Source organism: Musca vetustissima, unplaced genomic scaffold (genome assembly GCF_032173495.1).
Source record: "Musca vetustissima isolate MV318-11 ecotype Yass unplaced genomic scaffold, APGP_CSIRO_Mvet_v1 utg431962, whole genome shotgun sequence".
In the NCBI taxonomy this organism is placed as follows: Eukaryota; Metazoa; Arthropoda; class Insecta; order Diptera; family Muscidae; genus Musca; species Musca vetustissima.
The window spans coordinates 14,163-29,515 of record NW_026880158.1 but is presented as its reverse complement, the minus strand read 5'-3'; the positions used below and the strand labels follow the sequence as shown (position 1 = coordinate 29,515).

The 15,353-nt window shown below is 33.5% G+C and overlaps 2 protein-coding genes and 1 non-coding gene across 3 annotated transcripts; 2 read left to right on the top strand and 1 right to left on the bottom strand.

The window, feature by feature from the left end:
• The first annotated feature begins 6,031 nt into the window (after positions 1 to 6,031).
• LOC133325573 (J domain-containing protein CG6693-like) lies at positions 6,032 to 6,940 on the top strand. Its single transcript, XM_061534314.1, has one exon. The coding sequence runs from the start codon at positions 6,032 to 6,034 to the stop codon at positions 6,938 to 6,940; it is 909 nt and encodes a 302-aa protein (XP_061390298.1).
• A 1,085-nt stretch (positions 6,941 to 8,025) lies between these two features.
• Positions 8,026 to 10,243, bottom strand: LOC133325572 (protein farnesyltransferase subunit beta-like). Its single transcript, XM_061534313.1, has 5 exons — positions 10,148 to 10,243; positions 9,828 to 10,087; positions 9,335 to 9,770; positions 8,361 to 8,596; positions 8,026 to 8,296 (listed from the first exon to the last, which is right to left on the bottom strand). Exons 1-5 carry the CDS (start codon positions 10,241 to 10,243, stop codon positions 8,026 to 8,028), a joined length of 1,299 nt encoding a protein of 432 aa, XP_061390297.1.
• Positions 10,244 to 10,934: 691 nt separating this feature from the next.
• Positions 10,935 to 11,008, top strand: Trnat-agu (transfer RNA threonine (anticodon AGU)). Its single transcript has one exon. It is a non-coding gene; the product is annotated as a tRNA-Thr (tRNA).
• The last annotated feature ends 4,345 nt before the right edge of the window (positions 11,009 to 15,353 follow it).

Below are 15,353 nucleotides of genomic sequence, written 5' to 3'. Positions count from 1 at the left end.
TACATCTAGTTTTTGAACCGCTGGACTGACTGCAAAATATCTCATTTTTTTCGGAATAGCATTTCCGACGTCAATGGTATGTTTTTCGAGATGAGTTTTTCCCAACCCATGTTTTGTATAACATCTAAAGGATAGTTTCGCATTTTCTAATTGTACATTTTCCTCATATGATAGTTCATGTGTCTTTTTAGTTTCTACTAGTATCAAACTTTGTTTTAAGTTTGGTACTAGATACAATGTCAATTCTTTCGTCTTATTTCCGCATTTCAATTCGACATTTATTTTGCCTATTATTTCTTGATGTTTACCGTCTGCTGTTTTAATCGATGATTTAAAATTAAGGATAGGTGTATTCATCATTTTGGCATTTTCTAGGCAGTTTTTGCCTAAACAACTGACCGATGCACCACTATCCATGAGACCTGTGAAATCAATTCCATTTAACTTGACATCCATGTATGGTCTGATGTCGTTAGCTACTTCTATGCAGGCAGATGCTATCTCCTGTCTTTCTTTTTTTGGTGTAAGATTTCCTAGCTTTAAGTACTTTTTTGCTTATCGTAGGTACAAAATCTTTAAATATTTCAGACCTAATTTTATTGTATTGTTCCAATCGTTGTTCATATGGAACAAGGATTTTTAATTTTGGTGTATGCTGTCTTAATTGATGATTTGTGGTTTTTAGTAGAATAGGGTTTGCTTCTAATATATTTTCAATTTTGTTTACTGGTTTACATTCTGTTGAGAACATGAGGTCCCAGTTTTTCCCATGTTCTTCATTTGGTTTCCCAAACATCTAGGGCATTTTGGTGATGTGACCCCATCGAACCCACATCTGTAACAGAATATGTTACGTTGGTCTAATTCGCAATCCATAAAAGTATGGCCTGATTGCTTGCAGTTCCAACAAGTTAGGATCTTAGTTGTTGTTGTTGTTTTGTTGTTATGTAGAGCTTCTACATCTAGTGCATTTTCGAATGTCTCATTTAAGTCATGTTCTAGTTCATGAATTCGTCTATAATTATGTTGCTGTTGTTGTCGAAAAGATAGACGTTTAGACATTGTAACTTCAGCTCTTTTGCATTCCTCAAGGAGGTCATCGATTGAATCTATGTTTTTGGCATAAATTAGTTGAACTAATCCGTCTTTGAGATTGTCTTTTATGATTCTCACAATCTCAAATTCGGGTATAGGTATTCTCATTTGATTTTTGAGACGAACAATTTCCGATATGTAGATGTCAGCAGTTTCCGATGGAAGCTGTCGACGCTCTATTATTTTTCGTTGTATTTCGAAATCACTTTCGAAATTTCGAAATTTTTTTATGAAGTGGTATTTTAAATGATCCCATTCGCATACTGGGTTTTGTTGTCTAAATAACCAGAGCCATTCTGATGCTCTACCAGTGAGTAAATGGTGAAATCCTTTCACGAAAATGTCTAAAGGACAGTTATAGTCTAACCTTAAAGACTCGACCCTAAATACGAATTCTTCCACACTGATGGACTTAGAAGAACCATCAAATTTCAATCCCCACTTTTGAAGTTGTAGTGGTGTTATTGATTTATAACCAAGAGGAAAATTCTGAGAATATGGTTCCCTAATTGTTTGTGGATTGTAATGTTGATTAGGTTGTTGTTGGAAATGTGTGTTCTGCTGTTGCGCATTTTGAGAAAATATCTCCGGTCTTATTGGATCAGGAGTAATATTTAATGACATATTTCTTAGTGAGTCAATTGAGTTTCTCACTACTTGAGGTATCATTAATGCAAGACGATCTTCCATATTTTTCATTGCTTCAGATTGAGCAATTCTTACAGATGCGCTAATAAATTCTCTGAGACTTGGACCATCGTTGCTATTTATTGGTACTTCTAAATTTATATTATTATTAGAACTTGGCATAGCCGTGTTTATGTCAGTATTTCTTGTTGTTTCCTGGCCTGTTAAACTACTGTATGGTGGTCTTGTAATTGATGTACTAGTTTCAGGTGATGATGTATGTACACCAGTAGGTAAAGATGTAATGATTGACATAAGTGGTGGAATACCTGCTTCAACCACAGTTCTATCTGCACCTTGTGCTGAAGTATTAGAAATATTCATATTGTTACGATTGCTGATAGGTGTATTAGAAGTTGTAATATTGGTTAAAGTATTGGGATTTATGAGATTGGCGTTAGTTAGTATTGCAGCATTAGATGTGCTTGCAACATCAATATTAGTGCCGCTCGCAATAGGTGTATTTTTGTTTGCCAATCTGCTAGAAGTTCTGGTTTGACTTGGGTTTTTGTTGGCCATAATGATTTCATGTTAGAAAATTATATGTATATCATGCAAGAAAACAGATAAAAGGATAAAAAAAATTGTTGAAATGTAGTATTATAATATTTGAAGTTAAATGACTATATTAGAAGTTATGACTTAATATTTGTATAATTGTTTGATATGTTTACGTATATATATTAATATAATAATTGTTTTTTTTTTTGTATTTTTAAATATTAATAACGTATTTTTTTCTTTCAGGTAAATATTTCTGGTTTTTTTTTTATAACTTATGTATTTTATAATATTCGAGTTGTTTATTTTTCTGTTTACTTATTTGTCTAATTTTGATTGAATTTTAATATTTTAATTTATTATATATATATCCACATTTATTTTTATTTTCTTAATATAAATATATAATGTTTTTAAGTAATTATATTTTTGGGGAATTTTTTTTTAATAAATTTAAATTAAATAATAAATGTGTTTATATATAGTTTACATGTATTGTTTCTTATTTATATAATTTTTTTGATTGTATTTTTTTCGTATTGTTATTTATAATTCAATTTATTTTAACAAAATCACATATATGTATTTATAATTATAAATTTTCAATTCATTCAGTATTTATATTATATTATTAATAAAAATAAATTATATTAATAATTCAAGACAATATAAATGTGTTTTTGTTTTTCAATATAAATTGATTATAGAATTTGTAATTTTTTATAATATTTCTAGATAAATTTAATATCTCTAAAATATATTTTTTTAAATAATGAACATTGTATGACAATCATTTAATAATAAATTTTATTGTTCGATAATAATTTGTTTTATTCTTTTTATGTTAATTTTTTTGAATATTTAGGTTGAATATATTTTATCAGGTAGTGATTTTTTTATAATAAGTATGTTTATCTAAGAATTCTGTAAAACAATTTAATGGATTTTCAAAATTTTACTAATTTCTAATTATAATTAGAAATTTAAAATAACAGAAAAATTGAATTGTTTTTGAAATATTTTAAATTATGTTTACATTATTTATAAACATATAAAATAAAGTATTTATTTTAAATTGGATGTTATTTGTTTCTTTGTTTTGGCTAGAGTATTTTGTAGGCAAGTATAAGTATACAATTTGGGACAAAAATAAGTTAATTGTTATAAAAAACTTTCGAAGTCAATGATTTCTGCTTTCAAAAGAAAAAAAAGAACGTATAATACCAAGCTGTATAGCCTCTGATTATGTTTCTTTATTTTTATGATTGCTTATTCATTTCGTTCGATTGTAGACTTGTGGAATTGATTGTAACTGAGCACCTGTACAACACGGCATGGCTATGAAAATGCCTTCCGGGATACCGATGTGTAGAATACAATGGGTTAAGTGAAGTAGGTACATGGTGGTAGGCTGCGGCTTAGCTCGCCGGATAGGGGAGTTCTTTATCCACTTGACAGCACACTTAAATTTGTGTACCTCTGATTATTTTGTAACTGTCATCATAGTTTGTATTATGAAAAAAGGGAAAACAATAAAATAAGAAGAAATGGATGTACACATATATCTGCCTTAGCCTTTCAATTTAAAATAAACACAAGGTAGAATTCCAGTTTGAATGAGGTTCTGATGTTACACCTCTTTGGCTTTGCCCACCCCTCATATACATTTTTCAGTATACCTTGGTGTTTCTGTCGCCAAAAATTCTGTAGAAACACCCCAAAAACGATTATCACTACCCTAATAAATTACTCAACCCATTTTAAATAAAAATTTAAATTTCCATTTTTAAGTTATTTAAAATGTTCATATATTATTAATCTTTAGCAAATATACTACACATTATTTATAATAATGTTTTGATCATAGTAATTTTACCTTAATTTATTTAATATTTAATTTATTTAATAATTTTAATATTTATATTTTTTTAAATTTTTATATATATTATATATATTTTATTTTTACATTTTTTTTATATTATGTTTAATAACTCAAACTAGTTCTATTTTTTTGATTTGTATAAATTTATGTATATAATTTCATTCGGTTTTTATATCTTTATAAAAAAATTGCTTTGGCAAATTGTTGAGTTTTTTTTTTTAGAACATTATATGATTTTTATTTAGATTTATTTAAAAATAAAAGTAAAATTCTGTGTCATGCTACATATTTTGAGCAGAAAACCTTTTATACAGGGATAATTTTTATTGAAAATCATAAGCGCCTAAAACTCCGCTTTAGATTTTCGACTATTTATTTTTAATAGTTTTACGAACAATTTTTCTTGTTTGTACAGTTATTTTTTTTTTGAACACGTGAGGTGTGTAGAATTTGGTTATATATATTTTTTTAACATATCAATTTTGAATACAAATATTAGTTTTTTTTCGCATTTAATATATATATGCAGAATGATTTTTCATAATTTTATATTATTTTGACTGTCGTACTCACTCGTATCAATTTTTTTTATCAAAAAAATGTAGCCTTTTAATCTGGTTTTCTTTGGTTTTGGAGTTAGATAAGTGAAGCTTTCTCATTTATTGTGAATTCCGGGATAAAGTGGTTTCACCATCCACAGGTGAAGTTAGTTTGCAACATATATATATATATACATATATATTCCAACCTGAGGACTGCTTGTTCCTGATAAAAAGATCTCCTGGTTTTACCACAATATCCTTTAAGAAGGATGAAATAATTTGTTTTATAAAATATATATATACATATATTTAAAGAACTTATTGCAATTCTTACCCGAGTGTAAAATTTTTTAATATCAAAAATATTTTAATAACGTCAACGTCAGCTATGACAATTCATGGATGATATTTTTAATTGATTTTAATTAAAATCTGTATATAATTTCACTGGTTCACCATTTATTTTACAGACTTTTTGTATTTATTTAACGGCTATTATGTACTTCGTGGTGGTTTTAAGTATATCACCTTCACTCTGACAGTCTATGACTTTCTAAATCGTAACTTCAATGTCACTTTCAATGAAGGTCAGAATGCACATGGTGGAAATATAGTGATATACTGTCACTCAAATATCAACCATGGTGGATCTCGATATTTTTTATCCTTTGTTCTGGGTTTAATCTCCAGATGGCGCTAAATTACATCACTTGTAAGAATATTTTCAGTAGTAATGTATATTTGGTGTATACCAAAATAGTATTCAAGTAGTTTACTACATAATAAATTGTATTCATTATTATTTTTATTATTTAATCAAAAAAATCAAAATTTGATTCATTCGATAAATTGTACATATTTGGTTTGAGGATTGATCGTACAATTTATGATCAGGCACAGTTTGAAAGACATTGGTAGTTACACCATGGTGTAACTTCGCAACATGAAATTGAGTCCCTTTACAACACTGGTAGGCACGAACAGATGTTTTTATTATTTTGTTTACCTTTTTACAACTTCTTGATGGAAGCGATAAGTTCAACCACATAAATAAAATTAATTGTAATTTGTTTGTGGTTTTTTGTGACCCAAATATATATAATCGACTGAGCGATAATTTTCAAGTGTGACCAATGCATAATTATGTGTGGGTATTCATACCCAGCCCAAAGGTGGCTGTCACAAAGTGCTGATTTCCTTTTGGGATATATAATATATGAACATGATCAACCGCTTGTGTCTTTTTTCTATATTAAATAAATTTACATGATTTTACTAACAATTGTTTTATATTTTTTATTTTCAGCCAATTACCACATCAAAAATGTCCACCCTGGAACTCTGTGAAAAACTCTTCGACACGAAGGACATCTATAAATTATTTCAAGTAGAAAAAACTGCCACCGAAAAAGAATTGAAGAAGGCCTATTACAAATTATCACTGTTAGTACATCCGGATCGTGTACCCGAAGCCCAAAAGAAAGATGCTACAGAAAAATTTAAACTTCTATCCAAACTGTATCAAACTCTAACCGATAAGGATAAAAGAGCTCTGTACGATGAACAGGGTATCATTGATGATGACGATGAGAATTTGGAAGGCAAATTGAATAATTGGCTAGAGTTGTGGCAGAAAATTTTCAAACCCATTACCACAGAAGATATTAATAATTATGAAAAATCCTATGTTGGTTCAGATTTGGAAAAGACCGACATCAAGAAGGCCTACTTAAATGGCAAGGGTTGTATTAATTATATGATGAATTCAGTGCCATTTATGAAGGTGGAAGATGAACCACGTATACAGGAAATTGTACGTAAAATGATCGATGATGGTGAGGTACCAGAATATAAAATTTTCACCCATGAACCGGAATTGAAACGTAAGAAACGCCATAAGAAATATGCCCGAGAATCGAAGGAGGCCAAAGAAATATTGGCTAAAATTGAGGCGAAAAATAAAAAGAAAGCTGAAAATGGCAGTGGTGGTGGTAGTTTGGAACAAGCTATTATGTGCCGGCAAAAATCACGTGAAGAAGGTTTCAATTCTCTTATGGATAAATTAATGGCCAAATATGGCAATGAAGATGATGATGAGGCTATCGATTTTAATGCCCTGGGAAAGTCACGTGGCAAAAAGAAGTCATCAAAAGGTACACCAAATGGTAAAGATAAAGTGGATACAACACTACATTCTGTGAAGAGTGGCAAGGTCAAGAAACGCAAGGAATAAATGCAAGAAGCGCAAGGAATATATGGGGGGGAAGTTTAATAAAATATTTTACAATTACAATTTTTTTATTCGCCTAGAGAAAATGCAAACAATCAAGTTCCAAATTGATTGATATTTGATATTTTTTCCATCTGCAGAATGTTATCTTTATTTTGTTGTAACAAAAATATTTCTGATTTGGGTTTTATGTTTCTCTATCTTGGTGTTTTTATTCTGGAATATTTTGTAAAAAACATAGGGGGCATATAATTAATTATTTGCACTGTACATCAGTAGTTTGTAGTCCGTAACGTAATAAATTACTTAATATAGAACCAAGGCATTTGCCCTAATATATAAATTTCATTACTTTTTTGTTATATTTTTATATATTTCCATTGAATTATTATTTTTTAATTAATGTCAAATGTTTTGCGTTGTTTGGCACAATAAAATACAAGGAAAATTATATCCATTTTTTATTCATATTAACACTGCTTATTTTGGACAGAAGCGTTCTATTGTCAGGTAAGTGCCTGTGGATTTTGGGCGGATATTTTCATATTCATCAGATGGAAGGAATTCACCAAAGCCGATTTAGAACAAATTCTGACCACCAACTACCCCAAGAGTTAGTCTGTTTTCCCATTGATCCGTATAGGTCTCTTTGGCTGTTAAAACAAAATCATTTTCAAACAATTTTCTAATTTGGTTTTTAAGAAAAAAATTAACATTTATTAGTTGTTGTTTTTGTTATTTTTTGGTGTATCACGTTTAAATTCCATCAAAGATCAAAATATTTTTTCTTGTTGTTATTATTTTAAAAACGGACATTTAGTTCATCTTTCTGCTATTCTGTATTATTTCTGTTTGTTTGATTTTTGCAAGTGGTCATCTTGAGAGTACTAGAATACGGGTATAATACAGAGGATACAGTCTCCTAATTCTCCCAAAAAAGAATTTATTGTTCTTACATTTATGCTACATAAAATGCATTTACAAAAAATATGGGATTTTAACATTTGGTTTATATAAATATGAAATACATATAAAAACACGCCAGAGAAATAGAGAGGGTCGATTCTCACAACATCTTTTCATTACAATTATATTTCTTCAACAGGATCTTCCGCAACGTCGTCATTGTTATTCCCATCATCATTAATATTGAAATCGGCAAAGGAACGTAATTTATTTAATTGCTCATAGAAATGTGTTGTATGCGCTACAGCATCTGGAGGTACATTGAAGAGAGGATGTGTGGGTTGTAGTTCATTGACTGGGTCGCCTAAGACTGCAGGAATTTCAGCGGATTCAGAATGTTGAGCAATGGCAATACCGCTAAGGGTGTAGCAGGTGTGATATAGATCTTGGGGTCTAAAAAATAAAACAAATAAAGTTTTGATTATTTTTGGAAAAATTGCAAGGTGGCACCACTTACTTTCCCGGTTTATCTATAAGACCACCATTCGTCTTTTGACAACAAAGTAAAATATACTCTTGCAGGGCACCAATATCGAATAGCGCCTTGGCCAAAGGTTTGCCATCATTGTTCATAATAGCCTGGGTAATGGGTATCGTAGCTCCAACCCAAAATGAATAACAACCATCAACCAATTTATTGGTACGTCCCTGGAAACCACCCTCATAGGCCATTTGTCTTTGTAAAGTCCATTTCTGAAAATAAAAATGAACAACAATAATCATTAGAACATGTTCGGTGGGCAAATAAAGGAAGAAGTTATGTTTAGGATGGTTTATTGCGATTACAGAGAAATATTTCCCGGCATATGGGTCTCCAAAATTTCGTATTTTCCCACTGAGTCTCAACAGGGCATCTTTATAGGGGATATGAGAAAAGGTGTTAACGGAAGAGCTGAATTTCAGGAATGACTATTTAATTATATGGTATCTTAATATCCAACCTGAAGTTCAGTGGAAGACGAAATGAAGTCAAAGAAGTCTCTATAAAGAGAGTCAAAGATACTCTCTTCGTTTTCTTTCAGGAAACATATTGCACTTCAGCTTACAATCTTCCCTTAAGATAAGCTCGCCTATAAAAAGGCTCCCTTCAGCTCGCTTAAAAAAGGCTCAGCTCGCCTATAAAAAGGCTCGCTTCAACTCGCCTATAAAAAGGCTCGCTTCAACTCGCCGATAAAAAGGCTCGCTTCAACTCGCCGATAAAAAGGCTCGCTTCAACTCGCCTATAAAAGGCTCGCTTCAACTCGCCTATAAAAGGCTTGCTTCAACTATAAGTCTATAAAGACTTCCTTCCTTCCTTCTGCTCGACAGAATCTTCTGAATTTTAATAGATTTTATGTGTAGCCGACATTTATCTTATAGTTTATCTTATAGGCAGATGACATACATCCCTAGACTTATAGACCTTTAAACTATTCCAAATTCTATACATACCAACAATTGTTCCTGTTGACATTTATGACCCTCATTGAGCAAGGCCAATGCTGCAATACCACAAAATGTATAACCCCCGTGGGCTTCTAAATCGGGCGCCCCACCAAAACCACCTTCATACGTTTGACAACTTGCAATCCAATCACCAGTCTTATCAAATAATTTCTTTATAGTTTCTTCGGGCATATTTGTTAGCTTAGCCACTGAAACGGCACAATAGGCACCTCTCACATCAGTTTCACCATCAACGTGCAGACGAAATGAGCCGTCTGGCTCACGTACTGAAAATAAAAATCTCTCCAACGAATCACGGTCAATGGCGCGAAATGCACTCGGTGTACCGATCATGGCCAAACTGTTGACAGCGGCATATGTTGGTGCCAAATGTGGATATTGACCGGGTCCACCGGCAAATCCACCCTGAGGATGACGGCATCTGAATAAGAAAAACAATATTATTTTTCGGTGTGAAGTAGAGAAATCCTTTTCTTACTTTTCCAAAAACTGCACCACATGTTCCAATGTTTCTGGGGAAAATGTAAAATTTAGTACATGGGCCGCCTGCAGAATCCAATAGACACACCACGGCCGGCTGCTGTCCAAACACTCGTAATTCGGTGGCAAACGATGTAGCATACATTCTAGAAATCGTTGATGTTGCTCCCGATAGAATTTCGTTATCCTTCGACCATCCAAATAGCGTAGCTGCAGATAACGATCGAAACATTTTTCTATGGAATTCTCGGTTTTTTGCTGTAAATATTTCGAAGAAATTTGTAATTTTGTGGAGCAAAGGTAAACAAATTGACCCACCTGTTCTCTGGAGGTGACAGTTGATACTTTTTCATCGTCAAACTTAAATGCTTCCAATTGTGTAAAATCACGAAAATCTAGCAGTTCGTCTTCCATTGTTTTTATATCTTTTTATTTTTTGCAATATTTATAACAAAAACAACAAAAATAAACTTAACTTCAAAGAACAACTAAGGAGAATCTAGTAATCAGTTGTTTTGTTCTACAATGTAGTTCAATGGCCTGTATTCACTGAAATGAACTATGTGAACTTTTAATTATAAAGTTTGTTTATGTTAACAGAAAATAACTTGACTTTCTGGAGTATTTAATTATTTAATAATTATTTTTGCAATAACAGTTAGTATGGAGGGCTTATATAAGCTATTCTGTACCCCGAAGTCCCATAGAAGGTCATCTATGTAGACAAAATGAACACTACTCCCAGAATGTTTGGTATTAAAAAATGGAATATATTGGTCCCAGAAAATAGTCAATCTAGGTCTATGTATTTCCAAATATAAAGTCCTCACCCTATTTAGGTGCGGATTCTTATTAGATAAAGATTGTTCTTGGCATTTCCGTTCCTTGGAGGAAGAGAAACAAAAAAATTGTCTTTTAAAATATAAAGGAACACATCTAATGCTTGGCCCCGAATCAAAGAAATGCAACCCTGTTATAACCGAGAACGTAACTACAACTGTGGGGTATTTATACGGGGAACATTTTTGTTGTCTTACGTGAAAGTATGTGTCATACGAACACACTCTCATTTTATGTGTGATAATATTCCCATTGATGGCAACATGGCGCCGTGGCTTAGTTGGTTAAAGCGCCTGTCTAGTAAACAGGAGATCGTGAGTTCGAATCTCGCCGGGGCCTAAATTAATGGTTGTCAATGTGTGACTGGCAACCTTTTTTACTTTTTACCATGGTTTTTTTTACATCTATATTTTTCAGTATCTGTTTGATTTAATTGACAACAGAAAATTATTAATAATAAAAAAACGAGGAAAGAACAAGAAAAATGTGAACGTGGGCAAATCGAGATGTACAGGAGTAAGAATGAAGTCCGGAAATTTTACCAACGAGTAAAACACCAAACCAAAGGCTTTGGTGCAGGCACATCCTCCTGTAGAGATGAAGAAGGAAACCTGGTGACAGATACAGACATCGTGCTGAGGATCTGTAAGGAGCATTTAAAAAAAAAACTTTTGGTATCAAATAGTAGCGGTGAAGAGGATACCCTAGAACCAATAATAGATGACGGTATAGAGTGTATATCACCTAGCCAAGATGAGGTCAGAATAGCAATAAATCGGCTGAAGCGGCAGGTGCCGATGGGTTACAAGCCGAACTATTCAAGACAGGTGGTCAGATGCTCTGGAGTATGCACCAGCTGATTAGTACAATTTGGCTAGAGGAATATATTCCCAATGATTGGAACCTCAGCATCCTTTGTCCCGTCCTCAAAAAAGGAGACAAGACGATATGTGCCAACTATAGATAAATAAGTCTCTATCCCATCGCATAAAAAATGCTATCCAGCGTGCTGTGTGAATCACTGAAACCAATGGTCAATGACATTATGGGGCCATACCAATGCGGCTTCAGACCTGGCAAATCGACCATTGACCAGATTTTCACTCTGCGCCAAATCCTGGAAAAAAACACATCGACACAGTCCACCTATTCGTCGACTATAAAGCCGAATTCGGCAGCCCTATCCGTTAAGAGGTGTATAAAGACATGTGTGCGTTTGACATTCCTACAAAATTAATTCGGCTGAGCAGGATAACTTGAACTGGAACAAGATCAGCAGCTAAAGTCGGAAAGGACCTCTCGGAGCCCTTTAATACCCAACGAGGATAACACCCTGCTGGAAAAGGTCATACGAGAAGCAAAGGTGAACAGAAATGGAACTCTGTACACCAAACAACACATGTTACTCTCCTACGCCAATGACATCGACATAATGGGTCGAACATTGCGAGCGGTAACAGCCACCTTTGAACAAATTGAGAAGGAGTCTGCCAAAGTTGGTCTGGCAGTAAAAGGCGAGAAGACCAAGATGATGGTATCAACGCACAAGACGTCCAGTAGACTCGGACCAACTGTGGAACTTGAGAACTACAGCTTCGAAGTATTCAAAGATTTTATATACCTTGCTACGGCCATAATTAAAACTAAATACATCAGTTTTGAAATTCGGAGAAGGATAGTGTTGGCCAACAGATGCTACTGTGGTCTGAACAAGCCAATAAAAAACAAGGCCACCACCCGCCAGACCAAACTCACACTCTAACAGACACTAATACTACCCATGCTGTTATATGGGTCTGAAGCATGGGTACTTACGAAGGCAAATAAAGCAGCTCTTGGAGTGTTTGAGAGAAAAATTTTCGGAAAGATCTATGGGCCGATATGCGTTGGCGGTGAATATCGCCGTCGAATGAACCATGAGTTGTACCAGCTATTTTTAGACATCGGCATTGTTAGACTATTGAGCTACAGCGACTACGTTGGCTAGGTGATGTTGTGAGAATGCATGAAGATGCCCCAGCCCAAAAGGCATATAAAAGCTAACCAGCTGATGGTTCACGCAGAAGGGGAAGGCCGCGCAGGAAGGGAGAGCCACATGGTCTTTATAATTGGAAAAACTGTCGATGGAAAAACATACAATAAAACATTATTCTGGTTGATCCTGCCAGTAGTTATATTCTTGTCTCAAAGTTTAAGCCATGCGTGGTTAAGTACCCACTAATTAACAGTGAAACCGCAAAAGGCTCATTATATCAGTTATGGTTCCTTAGATCGTTAACAGTTATTTGGATAACTGTGGTAATTCTAGAGCTAATACATGCATTATAAACAGGGACCTTTGGGACGAGTGCTTTTATTAGGCTAAAACCAAGCGATCTTTAATCGTTTATATGGTTGAACTCTAGATAATTTGCAGATCGTATGGTCTCGTACCGGCGACAGATCTTTCAAATGTCTGTCCTATCAACTTTTGATGGTAGTATCAAGGACTACCATGGTTGCAACGGGTAACGGGGAATCAGGGTTCGATTCCGGAGAGGGAATCTGAGAAAAGGCTACCACATCTAAGGAAGGCAGCGGGCGCGTAAATTACCCACTCCCAGCTCGGGGAGGTAGTGACAATACAGGACTCATATTAGAGACTCTGTAATTGGAATAAGTACACTTTAAATCCCTTAACAAGGACCTATTGGAGGGCAAGTCTGGTGCCGGCAGCCGCGATAACTCCAGCTCCAATAGCGTATATTAAAGTTGTTGCGGTTAAAACGTTCGTAGTTGAACTTGTCCTTCATAGGGTAGTACAACTACAATTGTAGTTTGTACTACTGGAAATCTTTTTTAAGCTCGACTTATGGAAAGTTCTGTCACAATCCAGCTAAGTAAGTAAGTACTTTATTCAGTAGAGTTCTATCAATAATTCGGTAAACAATTTTCGATTAATATTTTTCGTATACATATTATTATTATTATTTTTGTGGAACCTATATGTATATTTCAAATAAAAAAAATTGCATCTGTCAAAAAACGAAAAAACATTGTTCCGCTAATTCCAACAGTGTGGTTCTAGTCTGTAAATATTCAAAAAATATGTACTAGCTGCTTTCATTGAAGCACCAATTTGCTATGCAAATTTCGAACTATTTAATTTTTTTGTTTTGTAAAATATTAACTTGAGTAACGTACATATTTCATTCACAGTGAAGTTGCCACCCATCCACCATAGAGGGGAAAAATGTAATTGCAAAATGTTTTTTTTTTCTTTTGCATGCAATAAATTGTCATCCTTTGGCATAGAAAAAAAATAAGAAATAACAGGAACAACATCAGCAGATGGAGGTTAAATGAAAAACGTGTATTTATTAAAATTATTTTTTTTTTGTTTTTTGAAATTTGCACCTTTTGCCATGCGACACGAAGAGTCTGCCCCAAGAAGAATACATGGTGCACCAATAAATTGCAACTATGTACTTGGGCCATATTTACCTGGGTACACGAGCAAAACACTAATTTTATGAGTTTTCTATTCAAATTGACATTTACTAATGTTTACAGGGCGAGTCGAGAGAGCGTAAGAGAGAGAACATACAAATTATTAACATATTTAATTAAGAGAGAAAAGAACTACAAACTAATTTTTTTAGGGCAGTTTTTTTGGGTCATTGCGCGTGTCCACTTACATGCAGATCCAATGCGGCTTTTGTTCCTCCACATGCTGATGAGTTATAAACAATGACCAACAATTAGCATAATCATTGTTATTGCATATTATTTACCTCTTCATATTCTCCTGCCACTTCTTCATCTTCTTTTTTACCCCCAGATAAATGCAAATATTTCTCACCCCATTTCCCTGTGGTAAATAAAAAAATTATTGCATGCTATTAGCTGGAAGACATCATCCATCCATTCAACTTACACGGGACATGATGGTAGTTCTGCAGTTTCTGTGTATAGATCTTTGTCTTAAAGACAGTGTGCGGAGGAATGGTCTTGCCAAGTACATCCCTTCGCATTATTTTGGCTGTGATGAATTGACCCCTTGTGCCAAATTTAATTATTATGCATATCATCCGCATTGTCTTCAACCTCATATCAGTGATAAATATCATTGACTTTGCTTAAGCTTTTGTGACTTTTGACATGGTTCTTTTATTTCATTTTGGGGGGAAACTTACCTAAATACCGCCTCAGGTACATGATACTTATAAATTATGAAAGCTCATATATTTTAGTGAAACAAATTTTACGCTTTAGCTAGGAGTTATTTATGCAAATTCTTTTGAACACCTTGTTCAAAATTCTTTGAACAGAATTGTTGTATTTACTTAAGATATGATCATTCGAGACTTTTTAGATAAGGGTCTAAAACGTAAAATTGAAAAAAAGGATTGAATACTTTTATTAGAACGAATTTCCAAGAAGGAAACAAGTTGGATATTGTCCTAGGGACCACTAGCGTTTGGAAGTGAAACTCACTCACTCACTGACGTGCTGGTTACAATTTTGTTCTGGCGTAAGCTCAGTCTGTGGGGCCGCAGTTGTTGTCAGTAATTTAGACCTGTTAGGGTGGACAAAAAATCAAAATTCTATAGCTGGAACTCACTCGTTGTGGCCAATATGTTGATTATATTTTTGTATTTTATATGAATATGTACTTTATAATAATAATTGCCGAACTTCTGTC

Coding starts and splice junctions, on each gene's coding strand:
- LOC133325573 (XM_061534314.1), top strand. CDS start 6,032: ATGTCCACCCTGGAACTCTGTGAAAAACTCTTCGACACGAAGGACATC.
- LOC133325572 (XM_061534313.1), bottom strand. CDS start 10,243: ATGGAAGACGAACTGCTAGATTTTCGTGATTTTACACAATTGGAAGCA. Junction 8,597..9,334: donor GTCAACAGGAACAATTGTTG/GTATGTATAGAA, acceptor TTTTATTTTCAG/AAATGGACTTTACAAAGACA. Junction 8,297..8,360: donor CTTATAGATAAACCGGGAAA/GTAAGTGGTGCC, acceptor TTTATTTTTTAG/ACCCCAAGATCTATATCACA.